The 13473-nt window shown below is 41.6% G+C and overlaps 1 protein-coding gene across 1 annotated transcript in view; it reads right to left on the minus strand.

The window, feature by feature from the left end:
* Positions 1–281: 281 nt before the first annotated feature.
* The window catches only part of LOC145412998 (potassium channel subfamily K member 18), a 157875-nt gene continuing 144683 nt past the window's right edge, over positions 282–13473 (minus strand). The window contains 7 exon segments of the mRNA XM_080282819.1: positions 282–464; positions 2017–2097; positions 3157–3241; positions 4212–4336; positions 8973–9023; positions 9084–9164; positions 12777–13006. Coding sequence (XP_080138945.1) covers positions 282–464; positions 2017–2097; positions 3157–3241; positions 4212–4336; positions 8973–9023; positions 9084–9164; positions 12777–13006 — 836 coding nt within the window.

A 13473-nucleotide genomic window follows, 5' to 3' on the forward strand; every position in this document is an offset into this window, starting at 1 on the left:
TCGTGATGCTATACGACGCCAGTATCCAACATTTTGAAAAGTACCTTAGATTACACAATTTATCAGAATCAGTGAACCAAATAAATCAACTGATAAACGGAAGTAATGAAACTGAGTAACTTTAAATATTTTTTAAAGATACTACCATTGCGTAGTTTGTGCCATAATCATCAGTACACATCAAGTTCTGCACATCTAATACGCACCTCATAATTACATCACGGTAGTATACACACTTGAGAAACACCAGGGACTCAACAATAAAACTAACTCCACCTCCGCTATGTCTCCTTCTTCACCTCCACCTTCGGCGTGTTTTTATTCGCCCCGTGCACCTCCGCTACCTCCACTTCCTTCCCCTCTGGTAGACCCGCCTCCTCGCCCTGGGATGCAGCTTCCACCATCGTCCTCATCGTCTCCTTTAATTTCTCGCTGGCGTGCTTGAATGTATCGCTAAGTTTCTCCTGATAAACAATCAGTTGCATCAGAGAAAACGAACAGTACAAGGAGTAACTTAGGCAATTTATGACAACTATATTTACTACTAGGATCAAAGACATGTGATCACAGAAAAATAAGTGCAAGTTGTGAAAACTAAGAGATATGTACTTAACAGAAAATAAGTAATAGGTAAAACTGCAGTAAACGGGCGAACTACAGATAAGCACTGCTAAAAACAGCTTAGGCCTAGGCTAAACTGAAAAGTTAACTGGGATCGTCAGTAAAAACTGATATCGACAGACAGTTTATTGAAAACTGGCATAACACACAACTAAATCCACAAAAAGGCAAGAACAAATATTGAGGAGAAATATGTGTGGCACGAAATACTGATCGTACGCATCACTGAAAAAGTGCAAAAGTGTCGGCAACCTGGATGTAACAAGCGAGTGTAACATTCGTTCTTTCCATAGTCGTATTTAACCAGTTCAATATGAGGAAGACCTTTATATAAAATTCTGGTTAGTGCCTGTCCAAGATATATAATTGGAAGGCTACTTTCAGATTCCCTGTTCAGTTAAGCATTCTTTTCTCGTAGCTTCTCACGAATTCCCCCCAAAAGAATGGTAATCAGTGAACCTAGTTGATATAGTAAGATGTGACTTGTGTTCTTCGGTAAGAGATGATTTATATATTTCAGTACTACCCAAGAGGTTTCATTATGAGAAACTTATTGTAATCAGAACTGATTTACTGAGATCGCGATAGGAAAAAGTTATTAAATAGCCCTTTCAGTCTGATGGCATGTAGTCTATTTCGATGGTTTTATTCAGCTTAAAGTTTTATCGAACTGGAAAGGTTAAGCGTAGCCTTCATTAGCGCCTTCAATTTAAAAAAATCCAAGGGTGATAATAAAATATTGTATGTTGGTAACAAGAATAATATACAATATACGTCTTCGGGGCAAATGAGTTAAAGTACAATGAATGAGGACTGCCAAAAAAGAAAAAAAGTGATAAAGAAGGATTGGTTTTAAAAGTGATAATAAAGGACTGGTAAAAAAGTGTGATACAGAGAAGACTTGCAAAAATGAATAATAAATATAGACTGGTAATAGAGTGTGATATGGATTTGATAGAAAAGTACGATAAATACAGAATGGTAAAAAGGTGCAACAAAGAGTGATTAAAAAGTGTGATATATACGGACTTAAAAACAAAAACAAATATGGAATGATTAAAAATGTGTGATAAACGTACTTCCAAAAACTGTGATAAATACGGACTGGTTAAATAATGTGTGATAAATAAAGACATGTTAAAAAACCATGATAAACGACCAGTTAAAAAGGTGTAATAAATAAATACTGGTTAAGTGTGATAAATAAATAATGGTTAAAAAGGTGTGATAAATAAATATATACTGGTTAAAAAGTGTGATAAATAAATACTGGTTAAAAAGGTGTGATATATAAAGACTGGTTAAAAACTGTGATAAATAAAGACTGGTTAAAAAAGTAAGATAATGAAAGGGTTGTTAAAAAAAAAAAAAAAAGTGTGACAAGGCGTGACTAACCTGAATGATATTGATGGACATGGCGGTGAGGGAGAGGCCGAAGAGCATGTAAATCGTGGTCAGCATCATAAAGGCGGGGTGCTGCCGGAGAAACATACATGGTCAGTATTTCAGGGATCCTCTTATGGTGTTTATCACGAAGAAATGTCATGAAAAGACGCCACTGAGCTACGTGAAATAAGCTACAAAACGACACCCATGCCGGAGAAGGGATAAAATGAATGGTTTACTCTGTGGATTCCTTGTGTGTGTGTGTGCGTGTGTGTGTGTGTGTGTGTGTGTGTGCTCTTCACGAAGTGCTATGAAATGGATTTCTTTGCCACTGAGCTATGTCAAAATATGCTACAAAAGCGCTATGAAAAGGATATCTAGAAAATGGTCCTAATAAAATATCGTCCTAATCACGAGGAAGTGCTGTTAAAAAGGGTTAGTTTGTATCTGAGCTACGTGAAATAAGCTACAGAAGTGCTATGAAAAGAATGACCAGAAAATGGTGCTAATCACGAGGAAGTGCTATGGAAAAGGACATAGAGCAGTAAAGTATATCAATAAAATAGTAAGAAAAAGGTCGTTGGGAGCTTCATTTATCGACGGAAATACGACCCTACAACTTCTGTATGGCTCGTAAATGTGGTTTCCTAGCACCTCTTCATATATATAGGCGGCTTACTTATGGACACAGCACGTCAATATCATTTCGCACTTCCTTAATCACCTAACCACGATGGTGATAAGATGTAATAATCACAATAAATCTCTCAGGGATAGGCGTTAGGGGGCTTTCCTTACTGACAACCCTACGACGAAATCTTGTTTCTTCATCAACAGGTACCTCTAACGACACAGCGTGCCCTGAGTGACACGAGTTCCTCTGTATATACTACTTTGGTGGATGCTAACGCCTGTAGTGTACATTCCAATATGTCTGTGTAACAAAACAGCTTGCCCTGCGAGACACGAGTTCCTTGTAAATAATACTTTGGTGGATGCTAACTCCTGTCTTGTAATCTCCAATATTTCTATGTGACAAAACAGCGTGCCCTGTGCGACACGAGTTCCTGTGTACCTAATACTTGGCCTCATGGTCCTGTTACTAGGTCTGTGGCCCCTTGGGCGTAATAAACTGAATAAAACAGGTACCTCAGGCACCATGTCTCCAAAGCCGATGGTCGTCATGGAGATAAATATGAAGTAAACAGCATTGAAGTACGGCCACTCCTCCCACCTGTAATAGAAAGGCTAAGTATCATCATCGTCGTCATATTATCATCATCGTCATCAATATAACCATCATCATCATCATCATCACCATCCTATATATATCAACAGGCCTATTAAAAAAAAAAAAGATAGAAAAATAAGAAAATAGCTCAAAATGGGATACATAGTGACTGTATTTTGTGGAATAATAGTCGAGTTCGTGGTGCAGAATATAGGGCACAAGGCAGTATTACAATGAATACTCGAAATAAAATAAACCTATATTATGAAAAGAATACAAATTACAAAAATCAGAGAACCTAATTTAATCATCATTATCATTAAGCAAGATTATACTGAGTTACCATTATAAAGATTAGAAATTATGCCCCACGGTGATTTTTCTTTTTTTGGCTTAGTGACTCTTTGAACTAGTCTCCGTAAACTCTCTCGCTGTACTCTTTTTCCTCAAACCTGGCCTAAAAATTTACAAGAGGGTATGCAACAATTCAATCAGTTATTACAAAAATATGTAATATACTAGGTTAACTGATTTTGTAAACACGACTGAATAAATACAAAGATAAGGTATTACACAAAACACAGCCAATATTACACAAGACACAAAATGGAAATTCAAGGTTTATCAGACTTCTCTGAAAAGTAATTACAGAATACAGAGAAATTCATTCAATGTAACAAAAGGAAATAGAACAAACAAGAGCCAATGCTTCAAAAGAAAATATCTTACAGATCCTTCCTGCATACGAATGACTGAGAAATAAACCATAAGAAAATAAATAAAACTGATACAGGACAAAGCTCGGCTAGTTTTACAAAGCAGATAATCACAGTAAATGAATACATGAAGAAAATAAAATAAACATATAAATAAACAGAAGGATACAGACAGACATAAACAGAGAGATAAAGGGAAATAAACTGATAAACTGATATGCGCAGATAAATACAGATTCATAGTTAGATAGAGTGACAGATAAACTCACGGATACAGGGCTCCTCCAACCAGCATATAGATAAGAAGGATAAGGAGGGCAAGAGAGATAGGAAGATTGAAGTTATCGTCCACCACATCTTCTTCATCCTCTTGCCCTTTCACCTCCTCCGCCTCCTTCTTCTTGGCCTCCTCCTCCTCCGTCGCCTCCTTGCCCTTCCTTCCGCAGCATCGGCAGAATATTCGTCGGCAGAGGGAGGAGCACCAGCCGCCTGTAGCCCTTATACCCGCCTGTAGATATGAGAGATAAGGGAGATAATGATAAATATGGGATGTATTATATGAGAGGGGTAGATAAAGCTAAGGTAGTGTTTGGTGATAAGAGTAGATAAATATAAGGTAGTGTGTGGTGATAAAGGTAGATAAAGATAAGGTGGTGTGTGGTGATAAGGGTAGATGAAGATAAGGTAGTGTGTGGTGATAAGAGCAGATAAAGATAAATGTGAGGAAGTATATGGAGGTGGGATAAAGGAGGAGATAAATAATTGGGTGATAAAGAGAGCAACTGGGTACAGATAAGACAGACAACGTGGGGGGAAATTGGAGATAACAGTGGGGGAAAAGGGGTAAGATAAGGGTAGATAAGGTAGGAAGAATACAGGTAAAGAAGGATTTGGGCTAGAATAAAGAAGATAGGAATGAGATTGAGCTGTGAAAAGAGAGGAGGACGAGAGATAATAATGAAAGATATGGATGTATGAAAAGATAAGGGAAGGGAAAAAATGGTTTGCTTTACCTAAATGACAAATATACTTATACAAGTACATATTTTTTCTCAAGACTACAAGGCTGAATTACACTGAGGAATCACAATTTCATTACGTCATTAGCGGACGAAACGCAAAAGATTTATGAGACAATCTTATGAAAAGATAAATATTCAAAATCTAAGTGTTACTGAGTGAATATATATATATATATATATATATATATATATATATATATATATATATATATATATAATAAACGCTATGAACACCTCATCAAAATGCATAAAGATTATTCATTTAGTAAGTGGGCTGAAGATAGAAACTTTTTTTTTTTTTTCTCAGTGCAGGAAGACATTCAAACATTTCAATACTCTAGAGGCAAACAAGCATAATGTACCGTACTTGCTAAAGGAGTGCATGACCTACTAACTTTGGATGTGCCTGAAGCTTGAAAATATGAGTTTAGCGTGAAACAACAACAACAGTAACAAAACCAACAATAACAACAACAACGACAACACTAACATTTCATTGTGCTTAAGCAATAAATCATGCAAAAATATCAGGTGTATTCCTCCCCCTCCCTCTATCCCTCTAATGATATCCCCTTTACGTATCTTTCTAACGATCTTCCTCTCTTCCTCATGACCTTGTGGTTAACCACATTCCTCCTGCTCACCAGGTATCCCCCCCCCTCTCTCTCTCTCTCTCTCTCATGCACATCCTTTTACCCTAGAATCAATATGGATTCTGTGGAGGAGGTGGGTGTAGGTGTGGATGAGAAGAGGGGTGTAGGTGTGGATGTGAAGAGGGGTGTAGGTGTGGATCTGAGGAAGGGTGTAGGCGTGGATGTTAGGGTGTGGGTGTGGATGTGAAGAGGGGTGTAGGTGTGGATGTTAGAAGGGGTGTGGGTGTAATAGGTGGTGAGAGTTTATGGAGTGTGTGTAGGTGTGATGAGGGCATGTGGGTTGAGAGAAAAGGGTGGGGATGTGGAAGAGGATGTAGGTTTGGGTGTGGGTAAGAGAGGGAGTGTGGATGTGGGTGTGGGTGTGGGTAACAGCGAGAGTGGGTAATGATGTGCATGTGGGTAATGGTGTGCATGTGGGTAACAGCGAGAGAGTGGGTAATGGTGTGGCTGTGGGTAACAGCGAGAGCGGGTAATGGTGTGGGTGTGGGTAACTGCGAGTGGGTAATGGTGTGGGTGTGGGTAACAGCGAGAGTGGGTAATGGTGTGGGTGTGGGTAACTGCGAGTGGGTAATGGTGTGCGTGTGGGTAACAGCAAGAGAGGGTAATGGTGTGGGTGTGGGTAACAGCGAGAGAGTGAGTAATGGTGTGGGTGTTGGAAACAGTGAGAGAGTGGGTAATGGTGTGGCTGTGGGTAACAGTGAGAAAGTGGGTAATGGTGTGGGTGTGTGTAACTGCAACAGAGTGGGTAATGGTGTGGGTGTGGGTAACAGCGAGAGTGGGTAATGGTGTGGTTGTGGGTAACAGCGAGAGAGTGGGTAATGGTGTGGCTGTGGGTAACAGCGAAAGAGTGGGTAATGGGTAATGGTGTGGGTAACAGCGAGACAGTAGGTAATGGTGTGGGTGTGGTTAACAGCGAGTGGGTAATGGTGTGGGTGTGGGTAACAGCGAGAGTGGGTAATGGTGTGGGTGTGGGTGTGGGTAACTGCGATACAGTGGGTAATGGTGTGGGTGTGGGAGGTGGATCAAGGGTGGGGGAACCCTACTGAGAAGAAGACAATGAAGGCAACCATATGTGAAAATACCTTCAAACTTCTATTTGATGATTAGGAATAAAGGCCAGTAGGGGGAGACGAAATGGGAGACGAGAGGAGGCAGGAGAAGGAAAAGTAAAGGATGTGAGTTTGGTGAGCAAGAAGGAAAAAGAGGAGGTAACGAGGAAGGAGAGGGAGTAGAGAGGATGTGGATGTGAGTGTCAGGAAAGGCGATAAAGAAGAGGGTGTTCGTGTATTGGAAGAAGTGGGCAAGGTGTGGGTGTGAGGGTAGGTGTGAGTGCAGAGAGCGTGTCGGGCTGAGGACAGGTATGAAGTGCTTTGATTGGTGTGGAAGACAAGGGGTGAACAAGATGTGGGTGTGAGACAAGAGGTGGAGAGGGTGTGGTATGAAGACAATTAAGTGTGGAGGAGGGTATGGGTGTGGGAGGAAATGTGAGGATGTGGGTGTGAGGGAAGAGGTGGAGAATGTTAATATGAAACAGATGGTGTAGTTGAGCGTCCGTGTGAAGGCGTGTGAGTGGGAGAAGGGACATGGAGAAGACATTGGGTGTGACGAGAGACATGGAAGGAAGGGTGCAGGTGTAGGTGGTGGTTTGGGGGTTAAAGAGTCGGGAGAGGAAGTGAAATGGATGTTGAGGTGAGGGAAGGTGTGGGGGAGGTTAGGTGTCAAGGAAGAGGGTGTGGGTGAGAGACAAAAAGGTGATGATGTGGCTGTGGGTGATGAAAGGGTGTGAGGCAAGAAATTTCGCGGGTGTGGCTGTAAGGGGAGGTGTGGAGGTGTGGGTGTAAGAGATGTGGAGAAGGTATGGGCATAAGAAGGGGTGTGGAGGAGGTGCGGGTGTTAGGAGAAGAGGTGCGGGTGTTAGGAGAAGAGGTGTGGATGGAGAAAACGTGGATGTGAGAGAAGGCGTTGGGGCACTGAAAAGAAAAAATGAATGAGCGAGCCTTGAAGGTGTTCCTCTTGAGGGAGGCCACCTGAAAAATGGGACGCAGAGAAAATTAGTTCTTGTCTGCTTCTGGGGTGCTCATGCACACACACACACACGCACACGCACGCACACACACACACACACACACACACACTTCGTAATACAATGCTTTCATGTTCGCCAGCCATCATCATCACCATAATCATCCAAACGGGCTCGTCATGAAGTGATTCTATGTTGCCGTTATAATCATCATCATCAACAACAACATCACCACCACCATCACCCTCACGATCTCATGATAATCATGATTCTGAGCTGGCCTATCATCATAACTTTTCTTCTCATCTATAACCGAATCAAATGAAACAAATTACCAACCCCTTGAGCCCGAGGACGTCTTATTGCATTTAACGGTGAGGAGGAACAAGTGACTAAAAAAAAAAAAAAAAATGGTTATGGAGAACTACTTCCGTGTGACTTTTGTACAGTTGCCAACAAATACACCGTCGCCTCTCCTGCTTCACGGACTTTAGATACGTGCAAACAAAACATTCTTCAACAACAACGTGCATACATCGGTGCCATTACGAAAAATTGTATCTGTGTGTCGAATTCTCGTGGCCTAAGCAGGCTCCCTATTACTCTTCCTTACCGATTTATTTTACCAACAACACCTCATCAGTCATGTATGTTATTTATGTCCTTTATTTAATACAAACAAAGACTGCGTAAATAACACAGACGAGGCTAATAAGGAGCTAAATGTAAAATAAATCGGTAAGAAAAAGGTGTTACGAACCCTACAATGCCGTTTAAAATATGGGCCTACGTGGTGCAACAGATACGTGCTTCAGATACGTAGCCTACAGGAACTTAACAACAGCCGTGCACACCCGCATCCTTCTTTACGTGCCAGCATACGTGCATACGAGATAGTAGGTGCCGCGATACTAGCTACACTTTGTTCATTTTAACTTGGCTAAAAATTGCCATCCCTCCATCTTGAATGCTGAGATAACACTTGATTTTGATGCTAGTCACAAAGCAGTGCTATGGAAAGAATGTAAAGAAGTAGTGGTGTTCTGTCATATTCTGCCAATCAGCTACGTGCAATAAGCTGGAAAAGGATAAGAATCTCTGCCAAGTTAAGGTGAACGAACTACAGAAGGTGCCACTTCCGAGCTGGTTGATACCACATTACCAGGTGTCATTTCTAGAAGCGATGCTGTCTGCTCTATTACTTCAGACAAGACTTACCGATAAGCAGCAATCACTCACTTTATCCTCATCCTCATCACCATCATCATCATTATCATTATCATCATCGTCATCACTATCATCATCATCATCATTCCATCCTTTCCTCTTCTCTTTCGTTAGGAAGGGCTGTCTCTCCCTCACCTTACTGTGCTTGTCTCTCTCCTTCTTCTTCTTCCTTCTCTCTCCCCCTCCTCCTCCCCATCCATCGACCTCCTCCTCTTCCTCCGCCTTGTCAAAATCAGTGGAGGATTCCGGGAGGGCCAAGGGAGGATTGAGGGTGGGAGTGGTGCGCTGTGGCTGTGTTAGTAGAGCGGGTTAGTAGAACGTGTTAGTAGAATGGGTTATTTTTGTTGTTGTTGTGGCCCTAGGATCATCTAGACGTGAGCCCAATAGACTGCAGGCTGAAGCTGTCCATCACCTGTAGTACGGTACAGGGAGGGTGCTGAGGGGATGTTTGTATGATCAGTTCGTTATGCCGCCCAATTATATCAGTGCCACCACATGACGTCCCTCTCTAGCACCTGAATGGGTTAACGGAATAAGTTAGTAGAAAGATTAGCAGTTTGTCAGTAGGCCGTGTAAGTAGAGCCTCTGTGTGCAGCAGAGGTACAAGGCCGTTTCCACAGTCGCTACATTCTGTAAAGCTGCTAAACAACGAATGCTCATATCCACTTCCAGTCATATTTGGCGGTGATACTGGCAAGGGCACGAACCAGCACGAACATTATCATAACAACTTCCATGGATGCCCTGGTGAGCTCCATACCCCCATGTGAAGCATACCGTGTTGAGAATTCTTTTGGGTAATATTTTAACAGTTGCCATAGAAGTCTTGGTGAGCTCCATACTTCCCCTATGAATCTTGTTACACTGATGATTCTACAAGCATTATTATAACTGTTAACATGGAATCCTTAGAGAGCTCCAAAGAAGCTTTACGTGTTGTTGATTCTTTTTCACAGCGCTACAAACAAATCGACTGTGGAAACGACCCCTGGTTAGCATGGTGCACAGGCATGGTCGATAATTCCTTTACGTTTCTGGGGTTCCGATATGATGAGGTAAGATTTCAGCTTCTCTCATTAATGTTGATGTATATAAGATCTTTTTAGGGTTTTACTATAATTAAAAAAAAGAAAAAAGAAAAAAAGAAAATCAAATTCATTACATTTTGCTAAGGTTAGATTCATAATTAGCCAGTCCATTTGTGTAACTTAATTAGGTGAACTATATAATTAGGATCCGATAATTTTGGGTGAGTGTAAAGGAATACTGACCCTTACTGTACATTTTAAGTTCAAGTAATCACGTAAAACAGAACAAACTTATAATTATTTGGTTGAAACTGAGCACATTTCTGTTAGCAACTGAATCAGGTTAGAAACGAAGCATATGTCAACATCTTAGTAATCACAGGACTCGAAGCACAAGGAAAAAAAACAGTAATTTTAGTAAAATAATACATCTAATATTATGGTAAAGACACAAAACTAATTTCAAGTATGTGTAATACTGTTATACCATATTTTCCCCTCTCTCTCTCTCTCTCTCTCTCTCTCAAGACAGCACACGCATACACTACTGCCTATCATTTAAAATCATACTGATCGTTATTCACACAACTAAGACGACACAACCTCTCAAGTTGAACCTATAGAACACCTGCGTGGGGTTAGTTGGCTATCCGAGACACAGGTAGGTCTCCCATTTCAAAATGAATCTTAAGGTTTGACGTACAACCAACAACAAAAAATTCATTCACCTCTATCCTGTTTCTACCATCATTTCTTCACGTGAAAGTCCCGCGGTGTGAGAGGTAACCTTATGCAAGTTGCATACTCTAAAGCCTAGTCTTATACATAGTTCATAACACTGACTCAAGCCTTATACAACTTCTCCCCCTTACTCCCCCTTCCACACGAAAGCATCAATAACTCCTGGGCCTCAGTTGTATAGCAGGCTCTCCACACCCCCTCCCCCCAACTCTCCAGCCCCTCCACAGCCTCGCCCCTCCACAGCCTCCACAGTCAAGGACCTCTTACATTGTCCGCACAGGCGCCTTGATCGATGTGACCCCTACAGTGCAAGGGCGCAGTCAAGTGGACGTTAATGAGTAGGGATACAGAAGCTTGGAGAGGTCATTGATCCGTGTAGCCCTATGTTGCCAAAGACACATCAGAGTTAATATAACCTACACCGTTTTTACTCTAACTTGGCCCAGATTTTCGTCCCTTTGCAGCTTGTTTCACGTAGCTCTGTGGCAGAAACGTATTACTGTCGCTCTACACACTTTCCATGTCACCTGTTTGTAACTAGCATCCTAAACTTGTGTTAATCTCTTGTTACAACTCAGTATTCAAAAGAGAGAGGCTGCAATTTTAGACCAAGTTCAAGTAAAATGGGCATAGTTGGTTTACTTTCTCCTGGCAGAACTGGGCCACTCCCACAGCTTCAATACTACATCATCATCATCATCATCATCACTGTAGGTCCATGAAATTCGATGAGCCTTAGATATGAGAAAATAATGAGTCTACCTAGTTACTAATCAAAACCCTCCAGCCTCACTAAACTTTGGTCATCAACAAAGCTGAAACGGGTTCGAGATCTTTGTCAAGGAAGAAAAACACGCTAGTCAATATAATATACGAATGGAAAGATCGTTACTGAGTAGGAACGAAAGCCTGGGGGAATTTGGTATGAAGACAGAGGCACATGGGAAGGGAGATGAAGGGGTTCCATTCAAAATACTGTACTGTAAATGTTGAGTCGTTAATGAGTAGGGAAGATAATGGCCGGAGGACCTTTTGTTGAGGCTACCTCTCGCTAGATAAGGAGTATGACAATGGAGATTCTTTTACAAGTAACCTTAATAATCTCTGCATTTAAGAACTTAACACACACACACACACACTGTTACATAGCCTATGATTTCATCATCCATTGTGTAATTTTAACGCACAGTATGCTGCATGTTTGATCACGAGCGTGTTCTGCCTCAGTCACCCCCTTCTACCGTTATAGTAGAGTAAGTCGACATCTCTGTTATACTTTGCGGGATTGTCATCTCTTTGTCCCCATGGCTTCATTTGCGCGTCCTCATTACAAGTTGTATCAGGCTCTGCTGGCCCCTATATAATGAGCTCAGTCTCTGCATCATTGCCACTTAGATCTGCTCCTCATTTTGTTCACATCTCTGTCCTCCCCTGTACAGATATTATTATTGTGAGTGCTCAAGAAGTCTCCAACCATCTAGCAGCTGTGTGTAATTTGAGTATAACTGTTGTTGCATTTTTTCTTGTACTGTATAGCATAAGTTTAATTTGTAGGCCTAGTGAAGTTTTTGTAATTCGTGTGGGGTTCTTTATGTCAGTCATTTATGATAATAGTTTGTATCTGTAATTATTTATCTGGCATTCACTGAGTATTATCTGGTATCTCATTTTATCAGGGCTGACTTAGATAAATTTACTCTTGCTAACTTCGTGTTAATAGAGGCTATTGCAGTTAACCATATATTTAACCTGTTTATTTGCCATTACATTGTCCTTATGAGTTCTGAATGTTTTGTTGTTAATTTAAGCATTAAACTTTAACTTGTAATTTTACCTAACTCTTTTGTTTTGAACCTGGAACTTTACGGGACAGTAGTGACTCTTCGTATTCTCACTTAAAGTGTACGTTATCTTTCTCTGTTCCGTAACAACACACACACACACACACACACACACACAGTCATTATAATCTTATGAGTATGTAATGTCAACGCAATATGCTCTCTCTCTCTCTCTCTCTCTCTCTCTCTCTCTCTCTCTCTCTCTCTCTCTCTCTCAGCATCACAGTTAGCAAAACAATCAGTACCACAACCGAACTCATAAGCAGCATCATACAGTCCGCATGAACTACGCAACTCCCCCTCACCTTAGTGTACTGCACGGCACGGGTTTTCCTGATCCGTCGGCAGGTGGCGGTGCGGTACATCTTCTTCATAAATACGAACAGGTTCTTGAGCAGCCGAGTGAACAGCTTTCCGAAGTCTGCCAGGAGGATAAGGAAGATGGGGATGCCCATGATGGCGTAGACGATGGTGAGGGCGCGTCCCGCGTTGGTGGATGGGTAGATGTGGCCATAACCTGGAGAATGTTATATAGTCATTATCGTCATCGTTATCACACCATCATCGTCATTTTCTTTTCGTCCTCCTTTTCTTCCTCCACCTCCTCCTTTTCCTCCTCCACCTCTTCCTTTTCCTCCTCCTCCTCCTCCTCCTCCTCCTCATCATCATCATCATCATCATCATCATTATCATCATCATCGTCATCCCGACCTTTCTCCCATCCAAAAAAGAGGTGAGGTAACCTAAATTAAAACGACAGCTGTTCCTCAAACCCTGGTCCGCCTGATCATGCAGATGCGTCGATCGCCGGTAAGCAGCTGCCCCTATGGAGTTGTTCCATAAATTCCCAACACAGCTGATGCTGCGTCTGCGTCTTAATGTGGCAAGCACTGTTCACTGCTCCACTGTGTTATGCTGTGTGGGCTTAATTGCAAGCTGGGCATGTGTCCTCTGTGATTCCACCCAACCCAAATATAAGTTGGT

Source organism: Coenobita brevimanus, chromosome 94 (genome assembly GCF_032717465.1).
Source record: "Coenobita brevimanus isolate Jiangsu-jjx chromosome 94, ASM3271746v2, whole genome shotgun sequence".
Lineage (NCBI taxonomy): Eukaryota > Metazoa > Arthropoda > Malacostraca > Decapoda > Coenobitidae > Coenobita > Coenobita brevimanus.